Genomic DNA, 15,375 nt, shown 5'->3' on the forward strand with positions numbered 1-15,375 from the left:
GTAGAACAAGGTAGATTGAGAGTAGAACAAGGACATGTGGTACACCTTGCAGGTGTACCACATGTCATAAAGTTCAAAATAGTTGAATTATTCATTATATTCAGTGGCGGACTGGCCAAAGAAATTGGTTCTCACAAGAAAAAATATGCTAGCCCTAAAGCCGCATATGAAATGTTATACGTATAAGTTATCATCATTATTATAAAAAATAATTTTATAAAACAAAAATATACCTTTGCAGAAAAGTACTACTTTATTCATATATATATGCAAACAAACAACAATTAACAATGACTAAATAATGATATGAACAAAACAGTGGTTGATTCATAATTAGCCATTTAATTTTTTTTTTTTTTTTTTTTTTTTTTTTTTTTTTAAATTCCCGGCACCTGGAAAACTACTTCCTCAATTATATCTTCAATTTTCGCTTTCGCCAAAATTTCCTTCTCTATGTTCATCAATAGCAATGACTCCAAATTAGCTTGCTTCATAATATTCCTTAATCTAACAATTTTTAATTTTTAAAAAAGCTCTTTTGCATTCAACTTGCATTATAGATAGAGCGAGAACAAACTTATAACCAAAAAAAGACACTGGTGTAAGCATTACTATATAAATTATATTTCAAGATGAGTAACTCATATACACACAACATGCTGACTCGGTGTCAGATTCAAAATAATGATTTTCAATTGAATTTTTTAGTATTTCCCATTTATTTACTAGGTTATATTCATCTTTAAGATTATTAAATGTTATACCTGCATAGGGCCCTAATAACACAGATAAATAGTCAAAAGAGTTTGGCGACAATGGCTTCGATATGTTTTCCAAATCGAGAAGAAATTATGTCTTCAAACAGGTACAATTCTATTGATGAAATGGAAACTATTATAAAATTAACCTATTAATTTTAAACCTATTATAAAATTACAGACAATAACTTCAAATTGTTTGATAGAGCAATTGAAATAATAGTCCGATGATTTTTCGCCGTCCATTTGCTTCACTTTTTGGTATCTTCTAGCAGGTAGTTCTTCTATAATTATAACCCAGCTTTTCTAGTTTTTTATTGCAGTCCGTTGCAAACAATTTTGGTGTGTTAAATATTAAATCAAAGTTTCTAGAAATGGCTTTTAAATAGCCTGTAGCCTCCATAACCATATTATATGCTAAGATGTAATCTAATCCTTTAGTCTGCAAATATTTATGTATAAAGATATCTAATAACAATTGAACATTGGTCCATTTAATTTATATCAGTAGCAGTACCAATTTGAAGTGAGTAAAAATTCACTTCTTGAATCTCAACTAACATTAACCGTCTCATGACATTCTTGATGCTAGTTATGATATAACCTATAGTCATTTTAGATAACAATGTTATGTTACTCCCTCTGTGTTGATGATCAGCATGTTTCATTATAACATTGATATGTCTATGAATAACAGGTTTGTATTTTGAAAGCAATAGTATCATTTCCAGGAAATTTTCGTGATCTACATTAACATATGTTAGCTTCACACATTTTCATTCCTATGACTTCGTAAAACATATTCTCTTTAGATAAACTGAATATTAAGAATTACTTCCAACACTTGCCTTTGTTCTATTGCATTTTTTCGACAAATTGTCAGTGTTTCTGAGAACAAAGAAATATACATGTCCTTTACATTCATAATATGTGCTTCTATGCATTTATTATTAATTTTACTTGCTTCATATTCATTCATGCATTCTATTATGTGGTCTCATTCCTCCATTAACAAAAATACTTTCGTTAAAGTCGTTGGAATAGAGTAAACAAATTAAGCAGAATAATCCGTTTGTCTCTTTACAGAAATTCAACTATTTTCTGTTACTTCCGTTAGGACGATAGAACACTAGCCAAGGAAAAAAAGGCAAATGTTTTGAAGTTGAAAGTCGTGCAAATGTCTAGGAAGCGCTTTTATGTAGTAACAATATTGAAAATAATTAATTAAAAAACCAAAAACAAAAAATAAAGTGTAACTTTTGTCTAAATATGCAAACATTTTGTGCTTTGTTAAAACCCACACTTAAAGATATTTAGTGAACATTTATAACATTTATGTTATTAAAAGCCGCACAACCAGTATAATGGTTAGCGTTGCTGACTGCTGCGAAGGGCTCAGGTTCGAATCTGGGAAGAGACATGGATGTTTGTAAATGTACCGGGTGGCCATAATTAAACTGACAGTGTTCACAGTGTTCTGTAGTGCAATCTATTTGCTAGAATGATGCCACATTTTGTAGGAAGCTTAAACAAGACGGAGGACGAAGGATTCCACGAAAAAAAAATTAGCTCCAAAAGTCACCGCTAGGGGAATATTTGGCGCTGTGTAATAGAAAATAGAGTGTTAACAAATGCAAATCAATACGGAAATTACCTTTTATTTTGCATTCAAATGAGGTTCAATGTGGCTGCCGTTGTTGTGGACCACATATTGCATTCTGTGCACAGTATGGACAACAGCAGAAAGTAACATGTCTGCAGGAATCTCCCGTACAGTCCGTGATATGTTATCCTTTAACGTACCCAGGTCCTGGACCACTCCTTGATAGATCTTGGACTTAAGGTAACCCCATAGCCAGAAGTCGCATGGGGTAAGATCAGGCGACCGAGGTGGCCATGCAGTTGGAAAGTAGCAGCTAATGACTCTTTCTGTTGTGAATTTCTGTCGTAGCATCTGTTGCACCCGTACAGCATCGTGTGGAGGGGCTCCATCTTGCATGAAATTGATTTCCCCCCAAGCATTGTCTTTGCTGAAGTGCTGGAATGACAAAGCTGTTCAACATGTGGCAATATTTCTCTCCGGTGACAGAACAGGTTTTCGATCTTGTTGGGGTAATGTTTTCATAGAAGAATGAACCTACGATAAATTCCGCTGTGAACCCACAACAAACAGTTATCTTAGGTGAATGTAAGGGAATTGCTGTGACTGCATGTGGTGATTTGTCATCTCAAATTCGGCAGTTCTGGGTATTCACAGTTCCATTCAGGTAAAAGTGGGCCTCATCTCCCCTTAAGATTTTCCACGGCCAAGCATCATCCACCTCCATTCTGGCAAGAAAGGTGAGAGCAAAAGTCAATTGCTTATCAAGGTCGGGGTACAGTAACTCCTGTACATGGCTGATCTTGTACGGATAGAAGTTGATAATCTTTCGTAAGATTTTCCATACCGTACTGTAAGGCATATCCATATTCCGAGCTACTCCACGAGCACTAAAGGTGGCAATAATATTGTCTGGTCCTCTGTCGACAATCGCCGTGGCAACTGCTTCGACTGTATCCTGTGGTACAGGTTTTCGTCCTCTGCCTGACTGAACCTTCAGAGAACCTGTTTTCTCAAACATCGCAACCACTGCTTTTAGCCTATTAAGTGACACAGGACTGTAACCTTTACGCATTTTTTTGTGCGTTCTAAAAGCACGAAGAGCGGCTGACGTGTTGCACAGGTTGAGGTAAAAGGATTTGACCAGTAATGCACGCTCAACTAAAAAAGGAGACATTGCACATAAACTTTCAATCCGATTGATTCAAAACATAACACATTTCCTTTTAAAACCCAAGCAGCTGGCACAGTGCGAATGGATGTAACGTGAAATTTGAATAAAGAACTTCTTCTTCTGCTCAGCGTACGTGATATTGCAGTTCACGAGACTTTATCAGTGTTTATGTAGATTTTACGCTTTTTTAAAAGTGTTGCCATATTGCACTTGAACTAAATCAGAAAATGTGCATAATAAAAGGTAATTTTATTCCGTATTCATTTGCATTTGTTAACACTCTATTTTCTATTACACAGCGCCAAATATTCCCCTAGTGGTGACTTTTGGAACTAATTTGTTTTTTCGCGGAATGCTTCGTCCCCCGTCTGTCTTGTTTAATCTTCCTATAAGATGTGCCGTCATTCTCGCAAATAGATTGCGCTACAGAACACTGTGAGCACTGTCAGTTTAATTATGGCCACCCAGTATAATGTCTGTGTGACATGGGGACACTCTAAATATGTGAAGTGAAAGTTCTCTCGAAAGGTTGGTAGTAGAAGAACAGGTGTAGGAGATTCTCGGACCTGTCCCTCCCCCAGGGTGTTCTCCATCAAAATTGGGGGCGAAACTGAGCTAATTCAGTGAAAGGTGATGAAGGATGTTGCCAACGACAGGCATATCTTGCGCTCCTTGCCACGAGAAATTTCGTGGGCTTGGGTTGACTATAGGTCAGACAAGTAAGCATTAGTCAACAGCAACATGTTATAAAAAAGTAACACTGCAAGCGAAGCGAAATAATACACTCAACTCACTGGATACCAAATGTATTGCTGAACACTACTTATTATTTTTTAAATTCAAAACGAAGTAATATACATATCTAATAAATTTGCACTGAATAAATTTTTGCTCTCAGCGTAGTTTACGACAAGGTTCAAACTGTGATTACAAAAGGACACAAAAAGTGCTCTAGGGCTGATATCTAGGGACATACCCAAAATTCTTTTCTGCACACCGCTGTGTTGTTGAATAAGATATAGCTTAGAGATTCAACCGGCGGTGGTATATTTCCTCTAAAAGTTTGCAAAACTGTAGTTCATGCATAAGATCTATACTACATATATTGCTTTGATTTTTATCAATTAATGCTTTTGCAGTTTTTGACATAAGTTGAGCTGATCTTGTAAATATACTTGAAAGAAAATACGTGATGCCGATGGCGTATGCAAGGGTACAGGGGGAGCCGTAAGACGTGTTCAACAAATTGCTTAGTCCTTATTTTGTGTCTACTGCTGCAATCATAGTAATTTGTGCAACATTTATCTTTTCTGTTTGTTTTCTTTTTTCTTTTTTTTTTTCTTGCTTGATGTTATATTTATTCTACATAAAAAAGGTAAGGGCAGTTACATATTATGTTAAACTCAGGTTAGCTTTTTAATTCAGAGAAGCGACGACTTGAGCATTAATCGGAATTTTTTCTTTTTTTTTACATGACCCATTTGTTTATTAAACTAAAAATTATTATCTTTCGAGAACAAAGGATTAACATACTTACAGAGTACCACTGAATTAAAAATATATCTATTTGAGATTTGAAGTGAAATACAAATATACAAGGTATTATGAAATCAAAAATTGCCCATTTTCCAATTTTTAGCTGTACGGGAAACCGAAGGAAAATGCTTAGTTATTTCATTACATCTTTAATACATACATTAAACGTGATTTATTTTCTTTAATAATAATATTATTTAATAATAATAATATTATTTAATAATAATATTATTATAGTACCCCCAACCTCCTTGAATTATTTGGTATTGATCTAATAGTTCATATATTTTCCAAGCAATGGTTTAAGATACACTCACTTTTCAGAAGTAAGGTAAAATATTTCACACAGTAACTTTCTGAGTGTTTTCAAGAAGTGTTTTACGCAATAGTTCTTATAATAGTTATTTTATACTTTTATGTTTACTTCCACTTTTTCTGTTTTCCTTTTCCTCTGATGTCGGAAGAAAAACAGGAAAAAACTATCTGTATTTGCTGAATTTGCAATTCCATTGACGGAGCTGTTTCGCGTCGGACATCCACGAATATCTGACTATATAGCTCCACCCACAACCAACGGAATGGACAAGATAGTACCATGCGGTTCCTGCCGAATCTGAAACGAACCATCACCAGCGATGACTCTAGTCCTGTGGAGACTGATTTTAAACACTCGTGGCCAAGACTGCCTAGATCCTAATCAGTAGCTTCCCAAGTTTTGGCTGAGTCGACCCCGGAGGAGCGTTCAAATAAGACAAGAATTTTCCTGTTCAGGCAGGCAGCGAGACAAACTGCTTGTTTTAATGATTGAACGGCACCTTTTTGACACACCGCCGTCGTGTGCCACATGGTCTTGCACCTATTGTCGACGCAGGCCTGTAGGGATGTTTGTTAATAAAATCCTGTCAATCTTGAGCTGCTGTCGGTCTTGCAAAATAGAGAGCCGAAAATAATGAAAAGAACAATGTTGATGCACCTAGACGTGAAGTCCTAGACGCATGGTGGTTTCACAGTACGACCACCATCCACAGAACAATGGGCAAGAGTAGATTTTTTAAAATTCATATATTATTTGTCTCTAGGATCATAATACTCAATTTTTAGAGTTTAGAGTTAAAAAAAATTATAAAAATAATGTCACGCATGTCAAAGGGTTAAATTAGCTTCTTTTTCTGTTGTCCAATTCCAATTTAAATAAAATACATTTGAATTTATAATACATTTTAAATAAAGTGTCAGCTTGTAACCAAGAGATCTGAGACTAGAGACCGGGAATGTGATGCTGATATGAAAAACCTATACATAGTGGAAAAAAAATCTGAAAATTTTATATGGATTTTGCTTGGAAAATGTTGGTTAAATTCTAGATCAAGCAATACATGTGAACAAAAAAAATGTTCTATTGTGAATTAAAGTAACGCTGTTTTATGATCCAGCATCACTGATTATGATTTAAAAGCAGTTTAAAGAATCTTCACAACAAAATTAACACTAGAAATCTAAAAGAATGGTTTCAATGTAAAATACCGTTATTCATCTAACTAAATTCTTGGTTACTGGAAATTTACTTTTATGTTAAAATTCACTTAATACTCATTTATACCTAAAAATACTATTTGTAGCTCGTTACTTTTTTAAATCCCTAATGAGTGAAAACAATTGCAAACTTGACTGAAAAACAAAATGAAACTAAATTTTACAATTAACATCAAGAGAGACATACATATATTGCAAAATAATGTAATTATATTTCTGAATGGGTTGCAATTCAAAAACACATAGTAACACACCTTATATGCAGATACAAAAGTTTAATGATAGTGAAAATACTACTTAAAATTAAATTCGTAAACTTTAGCAAATCTGATATTGACCATGCCAGGATTTAAGTGAATGAATATTTTAGACAAGATGGCCAAGCATTCAAGTGAAAAATAAGAAAAGGGATGTCTATGATTTTAGATAATAGCCAAACAAAACTCATAACCAGAGCTTGAGACTGCAAAGGTCCAGAGCAAAACACAGTGTTGCTCAATACAGTTTTTATGAGATTAAGTTATTTTCTGCTTTGAGAACTTAAGTCAGCCATTCGTACCAGAACTTTAACAGATTCTATTATCTTTTCTACATGGATTCAAGCCTAGGAAAAAATTTGGATATTTCTGCAATCTTGACCAACCTCTGACACAAGAAGCACTCGCACATTATACGCATCAAGGAAGTGTCATAGACTCACTAGGTAAGGTTTCAAAACCAGCATTAAAGAACATACAACAAAGTGACCTGAAAAGTAAGCAGGCAAACTCCCAGAATGTACACAGTTAAGAAGTATTGTCACTCCCGCTTATTTAGCAGATCTTGCAGCCAGCCTATTCGCCAAGGCAGATCTTTATGATGTACTTATATACAGTCAAAAGTCGTTAATCCGGACTCGCCGGGGCTCCGGCGATTCTGGATTATTGATTTTTCCGAATTATAGATCATCAGTTTAAATCTGGTAAGATGGCTGTCCCGCTGTTCAAGTCCTATAATTGCTGTGTCGAGAATACCGACTAATTTGTCAATCAAAATTTTTTCGTTTTCAATAACCTCTGTGTCACTTTCTTCACTATCGGAAGCGAATTATAATGACGAGGAACTTGATTTAAATCATATCAAAGACGGAGTACATGAGATGAAATACTACATTTAGTAAGGAATTATAAGCCAAATAAAATAAAAACATCTGCCCTGAAGATAAGGATAGTGCTGACAGATCAACTTCCAATTCATTGCGCACTGCCGCGTTAAAGATAAACAAAGTTTAGATAAACAAACGTTAAAGTTTAGATAAACAAACGTTAAATTGGTGAATTTTTTTCATGGTTTGGTTTTGCACTAGTTTTACTTATGCTATCTGAATTTAAATGATATTGTAGATTATTTCAAAAATTAAATCTTTTATATATTTGCACATTTTTTAAACTATTTTAACTTTAAATTTGCTTTTTTACATAAATACATGTTTGTTTAAATTAAATTATGTCTAGTTCCTTTTTAATTTCTTTTTGATTGATATGCATATTCGTGTCGAGGAGGTTTCTGTAGACAAGGGTTTCTAAAATGCATTGGTTTCTAAATTAATTTGTCTAGAAAATTTAATTTAAAAAAAAATTAATTTAATTCTAAACTTTACATTGCTTATTTCTCAAAATACTTCATTATTGGTATTTTCCTTCTGACCTTTAATTTTTAATTGCTAATTTCTCAAGGTATCACTTTATAGGTATTTCTTTTTGGACATTCTTACCTATGTATTTACTTTTGGTTTTGACTTTTACCCTTGCCTGCATGAATGACGAAACACGAATTGAATAATTGAAGAGTTAGGTTTGGAGGCAACTTCCCCTTGATAAGTCTGTCTCCTGCCTGCTCAACCGTCACCATCGAGATAGATAAGGCCTGCGCGCTGAGTTACTACGTCACTGCTAGGGGACCGTTCTTCGCGCAGTTTAGCTTCCTTGCTAAACACCCGTTTTTCTAAACCTATTCTATGAAATTGGTATCTCATACTATAAAATCAGTCTAAAACAAAATTACGGCAATATAATGTTTTACAAAGCTTATACGAATATGAAATATTTTCATTTTCTTTTGTTGGTATTTATTTTCAAAACAAAATTATTTGAGAATGGTGTGGTGCTTTTAAAAGCAAATCATTTCTTTGAAGAAAAATTGGTTTTAAAATTCAAATAGCTAAAATTTTTACTTTGATTTTTCTGCACTGTTTTTGTGTCTCTCATTGATTCTCATCACCGCATCAAATTTTTTTGTTTCACTCACTACTTTAACAAAATGTTTGCTAGTGGGAACACGTTATCTCTTATTCTATAATTAGTGCATATTTTTTATATCTATCATATTAATGTAGCAGGATTATAAAACATCAAACGAATGCAAGAGACTACTTAATATTTAGACTAACATTTAAATGCCTTATATCAGTCAGAAAATTTTTCTGAATGTAATAAATTACTAAATAGTCTAGTTTTAAAATTATTTCTTACTTACATATTGTATGTTAATCTGTATTACAGTTAATGTTTTCCTCTTAATGCTACATAATTATTCGACAGAATCTGCAGTTAAATTGAGATAATGTTTATTACATAGCTCTGAAGACTATCAATATTAAAATTCCAAATAAGACAGGAAAAAAGTTTTTTAAATAAAGTTATACACAATTTTTTTGAAATTATTTTTAAAATATACGAAATACTTAAAAAACTTTTAGAAACTGAAATTTCTTGCAAATATTTACATCATACCTATAAGCGTTACCTCTGTTCTGAAAACATTTTTTCTATTAATATCCACATGAAAAGAAAATATAAATCCTAACATCATGTTAAAAACTTATCTGTATAATGTAAGCAATTTTTTAACTTAACTTACGTAGCTTTTGGTGGTGCCACATACTCAAATTAAAGATTGTAATTTAAAAGATAATTAAAAAAATTGTTTTTAAAATTGCATTGAATTGAAATACAATGAAAACAAGTATGTCTACATATGAATTCAATTACTACTGCTTCTTCAATAACTGTACATTTTTAAAATTTCATTTTGCAGTTTCGCAATTTAATTACCTTAATATGAATTTTACATACATTACTTTAGAAACTTTTCTATCATTCTCAGAAAGATTTATATTGCATAACAAATTTTAAACAAACTGATTGCATGATAATAACATATATAAAAGTGAACAGAAGCTATATTAGCTAAACATATGCATTTAAGTTTCATCATGATAAAATGATATTTAATGATTTGCAAACAACATTGATATTTAAATTTAAGAACACGGCACTCTGTCAAGAATAAAATTTACTTTGCATTTGATATTCTACATATTATGTAATGAAATAAGTGTTATACTTTTAACCACTTAGGACAGTTATTTCATATAAAATTAGTTTCCAATTAAAATAAATAATCATAAATTTTGCTGACAATTTTTATATTACTAGTGTTAGCAATTATTACAACGGATGATGCTTCATATGTCAAAAGTAAACATAAATTCAATTCTTAAAACATAATGAATAAAAAATTACAACTTATAAAAGCCAACAAAAAGTTTGCTGAGGGTCCTTTAACCGTGACGTCACAAGCCAGTTTTGTTTCAGAGCGCAGGCATTATCTATCTCGATGGTGACGGCTCAACAGTCATTCACACATGCATTTTTTTAAAAAAAAAATTAGGTTAATTTTAATTTGCTAAATTGGTGAATTTTTTTCATGGTTTGGTTTTGCACTGGTTTTACTTATGCTATCTGAATTTAAATGATATTGTAGATTAGTTCAAAAATTAAATCTTTTATATATTTGCACATTTTTTTAATTATTTTAACTTTAAATTTGCTTTTTTACATAAATACATGTTTGTTTAAATTAAATTTTAAATTTCATTCCTTGCAGCAATGGTGCAAAGAATTAATTAAATTTTTATTTAAATTCATTTTATTCTTTTGAAACAATATATATATATATATATTGAATTTAACAAATATTATTACTAAAGAAAAAGATTTTGTGCATTTGTTCAAATGCAAAAAGTGCATTTGTTGCTTTTAAATCCCACATATGATGAACATTTAGTGTGAAAGATAAGGAATGTTATGTTAATTGTACTGGATCGGAAGAAATTAAAATACTGGATTAAAAGAAAGCATATGAAGGTAATTTCCTAGGGAGGGTTACTTTGTGAAGGACTTTCTGAGGCAAACTGGCTTGTATCTACATTACAAATGGGTATGCTGAATAGCAATTCTATGGAAATCAGTTACTTGCAAGGCTGCACAGAAAATGTTTCCTGTAACTATCATACTTGCCAAGTCAGATGGATTGTAATGCATTATGGCATAATGTAATGCTTAAAATCAAGTAAAAAAGCAACTTGAGCTTAAAATCAAACAAAAAAGCAACTTGACACAGATTCTGAATATTTTTTGCTCCTGAAAAAGAGGAACATGCTTCTGACCACCCTTGAAGTAATAAAAAGTTTTAATTAAAATTTATATTAAACTGATGCTACTTTTTTTTTTTTTTAACGTTTTCTGTGTTAAATTTATTTATTAAATATCATGTCCTACATACTCGAACCATAAAATTCAGTTCAACAGCAATATCGCATAATAATTTTAAAATGAGCATATCTTTAGAATTTCCAATACAGAGTCTCGAGCACTGGAGATAAAAATGTTTTTCGTACAGTGTTGCCATTGCTCGCTTTGAACTCGTTTAGCCTTTTAATCAAAAATTCATTGAAGTGCTGCAAAATCTGAAATCCCTAATAAAGCAAATTTGAAATTCAAATTAGGGCTTCCACATGCCCATATTCTATTCAAATTTTGATGGCTTTAGGTACCATTGTTTTATCACAACGGTTCATACATACATTCATGCAGATTCCTCACTATTCAACTTCTTTAAATATAATACAGGGCAATAATATTTGGTGGCAACAGTTTGAAAAATGATTCGTTGTTTATAGTTTTCAATGCAAAATACCAAAACAAAATTAATAGTCCTTCAGGGCAAATCGCCTCTTTGGACTAATAATAATAATAATAATAATAATATAAAAAAAAAAAAAAAAAAGGTTACAGAAATAATGTCTGTCAGTATTTAGTGACAGCTTAAAGACAAGGGTCAATATGCTTTACATAGTTATTGGGATATTTTCTGATTACCCATGACTGCACAGAAAGTGTGGCAACCCACAATGTTGCTAAAAAATATTTATGTGGCAACACTGATGTATACATTCTTCAAACTACAGAGACTTCAGCCGGTCATCTGGTCAGAGTGGATGAAGATCGGTGCTGTAAGAAAATCTTTCTGGCAAAGCCCATGAGAACCTTGGGGGTAGACCTCCCAGTGTGATGGATCGACTGTGTTGAAAATGACCTAAACATTTTAAATGTCAAAACTGGAAAACAGCTGCCAAAAGCAGAGATGCCTGGAGACTTCTGGAGAAGACCGGGGCCAACCCTCGGCTGTCAAGCCAATGAAGAAGAGGTGCATGTAGAACGTATCTCTTTTGACTGGTGCATAATGTGGATATTGTATGGAGATGAGTTTGCACAATTTTCTTTTGATGTTTCTTGCTTTTTAAATTTTAGCGACTGATAGCTCTTGTACGGTACTCTATGCGGAATGACATTTGGAAAACGACTGTTGCCTTTTGCATATTAGCTTGGCAAATACTTAATCACCAGTGAGTTTCCTAATGCTCTCAAAAGTCACCAACAAATTCATTTTTTGGTTGAAGTCGAGGGAGGGGATGCAGATAATCAGACAGTGTCAATATCGAATAGGATTTTTTAGATCGTGGTAAAGCATATAAGGGCTATTTGTTTATGAGAAAAGATTTGAAAATAGCTTTCTGGATGACTTTAAGGGAAATTAGCTTATGTTACGCATGAGAAAAGCACAAAGAATCCCATGTGGAAGCCCATTCAGAGTTTTGAACCTAGATCTAACAATCAGTGTTTGCTGACTGGCCATTGGTGGTTTAAATGCTTTTCATAATAAGAAGAGTTAGCAATATTAACGTAAAAGCTACCTTCATAATTTTTTAACTATAATTAAATACAGATATATTAACCAGAATAACTTTGAAATAGAAAACTAATATGTCGTGTGAAAATACTGGTTTTAATACACTAGAATATTTCTTTCAATTCTTAAAAAAGCAGAGGGAGATGAATGAATAATTTAATTATAACAAAGCATCTGAGAGTATCTGCTAAGATACAGATGTGTTCATAGAAGACAAGAAAATTTTATTCATATAACACACACATTAAACTATGAATATACATATTGAGAACCTAACTTATCAAGCAATTCCACAACTTTAGCCTGCTGCCTACAGATAGGAAGAACACGGGAGAACAGATCACAAAAGTGGATTTTTATAGAAGGGAATTACAGTATAACTAACTAATGCTGTCTCAAGGTAGCAATTCTACATTTTACTTCTGATGCTACACAGCCAATATGCTACACATCTTTATCTACTTAATATATTTTATTTAAAGTGTAGATTAAAAATTTACTTTTAATGGAATAAAGTAATATCGATAAGAAAGGTAGAAATATATATGTTACCGTGAAAGACCGAAATTGGAGAATGTCGACTAACTTCTATTATTTTCCTTTCTCATTTTGAATGTACTGTGTGTTTCTTATATTCTTAAGTTCTTATTCTGTCTCAAGTGCGTTTTTTCACGAATGAATTACGGAGAAGGAAATATAATATTCTTATATGTTTAACATTCACCATTAGTATATGGTGAATGTCAACATTGACCGGTGTAAGTCAGAAATAAGAGTATTTGGAAAATATTTCGGACATACACCAAGCGACTATGTGAATGGTGACATTCACCGGTGAAAGTCGACATTCTCCAGATTTCGGTGTTTCACCGTAACATATATATGAGAAAATAAAGTAGTTAAGGATTAATTCCAACTTGTGAGTATAGCAAAATAAACATCCCTCGTCTCTTTTCCACTTAATTCTTATCCCTGCACATTTAATAAAAAATTAAATATCATAACATGCATTATAAAAACAGATCTAAAATATTATTACTGAAAACAACAAACTTTACGTTTATCTTACTTGTTAATGTAAAACTGTCCCCATGGTAAAATTTCCTTTTCCAATTATTGACATACAAATTTGGAATATCAACAAAGAATTCTATACTAGGAGGATTTTCACATGAATTAATTAGAATACCACCATGAACGTCATAGCCCTATAAAATAAAATTGCATTTTTAAAGTTACTATTTAATATTAGCCAACCAAATATTTAAATGAACTTTTAAATAAATTATCCTGAAATTGAACAATGAATAAATCATAATATGATGAACAATGAATAAATCATAATATGAAGGCAAAACATTTGAAATGTCATCATAATGTTCCAATATAAAGGGTATAAGATTACACTGTGGAATCCACATGAAATGGGGGGGGGGGACAGTGAGTAACTTGAATTTAGCTTTCATCTTTCATGTCTGAAATTGTAACTTAAGATACATACAGTACAAAATGCAAAATGTGAATGTTGAATAACTGGAATGATCTATCTTTCATGTCTGAAATTGTAACTTAAGATACATACAGTACAAAATGCAAAATGTGAATGTTGAATAACTGGAATGATCTAATATCCAGACCATCAGCATTTTCTTTTCTTTTTTCTTTTTGAGAAATTTGTAAAAGTGATTCTTCTCCTAACTAATTGTGATTCCTTCTTTCAAATTGCTTTCAAACACCTACTGGCTAAGTACTCTGACAATACATTGACTGACATTGTATTGATGCTGGCTACAGAAAGGAATAAGGAAAAACACAACATAATAAACGGTTTTTTCTTTTTCACTTTCTATGGTCAAGCTATTCATTTTTCACAAACTATTGCTATTACAATTACCTTATAAAATTAGAGTTTGAATTTTTGAATATGTTGAAAAGACTTTCTTATTCTGGAATCGCAGCAAAGTGAATGAATGTTTTGATGTCAATCAAGCAAAAAGTAGAATTCCTGCAAAAAAAATGAATAAAGCCATAGCCTCAAAATTAACCGTTTATTGGCCAAATTATGAAGTAGATCAAAATTAAACTTAAATTTGCTTCTTTATATACATTATATACTCTTATAAGTAATCAGCAAAAATATTTAATGAAAATGAATTTACACACATTTTTCAGATGTTCCCAAATGGGGAACATTGACATCTGATGAGTACTTTTCTTACATAATTTCTTTTAATGAAAAACAAATAAACAAAAAAAATTTAAATAAAGGATTATGAAAATATTTTATTTATATTTTTTGTTATAAAACTTTACATTAAATTTATTTACCTTTTTATTTTTTTACATCTTTAGGTACTGTTGTCCTGTTATCAGGACCGGATAAAGAAATGTATGTATTTATGCATATATGTATAGATGTATGTGTTCATGTATACATGTATATATGTAAGTACAAAAGTATTGTCGGTATATACATATACACATATAAAACATATACACATGCATACATTTATACATTTCTGAATCTGGTCCTGATAACAGAGTAGTATCCATCTGTACTTTCATTTTATTTTCCATGATATGAAAGAAAACATACTTTATGCATTCTCTCGTCACACTCAACACACAAGTTTGGGCAGTTTTTTTGGCAAACAACACAGTGCCCTTGTGTTGAGGATATTAGAAAATGATTCAGTTTCCCT

At 32.0% G+C, this 15,375-nt stretch overlaps 1 protein-coding gene across 2 annotated transcripts in view; it reads right to left on the reverse strand.

Moving 5' to 3' along the window:
• LOC118183186 (uncharacterized) overlaps nucleotides 1-15,375 on the reverse strand; it is a 58,438-nt gene that overhangs the window by 34,477 nt on the left and 8,586 nt on the right. For both annotated transcript variants that reach the window (XM_085815852.1, XM_085815854.1), the window contains exon 3: nucleotides 13,743-13,881. In XM_085815852.1, the coding sequence (XP_085671978.1) occupies nucleotides 13,743-13,881 (139 nt within the window). The remainder of the gene's footprint in view (nucleotides 1-13,742; nucleotides 13,882-15,375) is intronic.

The sequence above is a fragment of the Stegodyphus dumicola genome, chromosome 4, assembly GCF_044657685.1.
Source record: "Stegodyphus dumicola isolate Sdum_Otavi_A_Nest chromosome 4, ASM4465768v1".
In the NCBI taxonomy this organism is placed as follows: Eukaryota; Metazoa; Arthropoda; class Arachnida; order Araneae; family Eresidae; genus Stegodyphus; species Stegodyphus dumicola.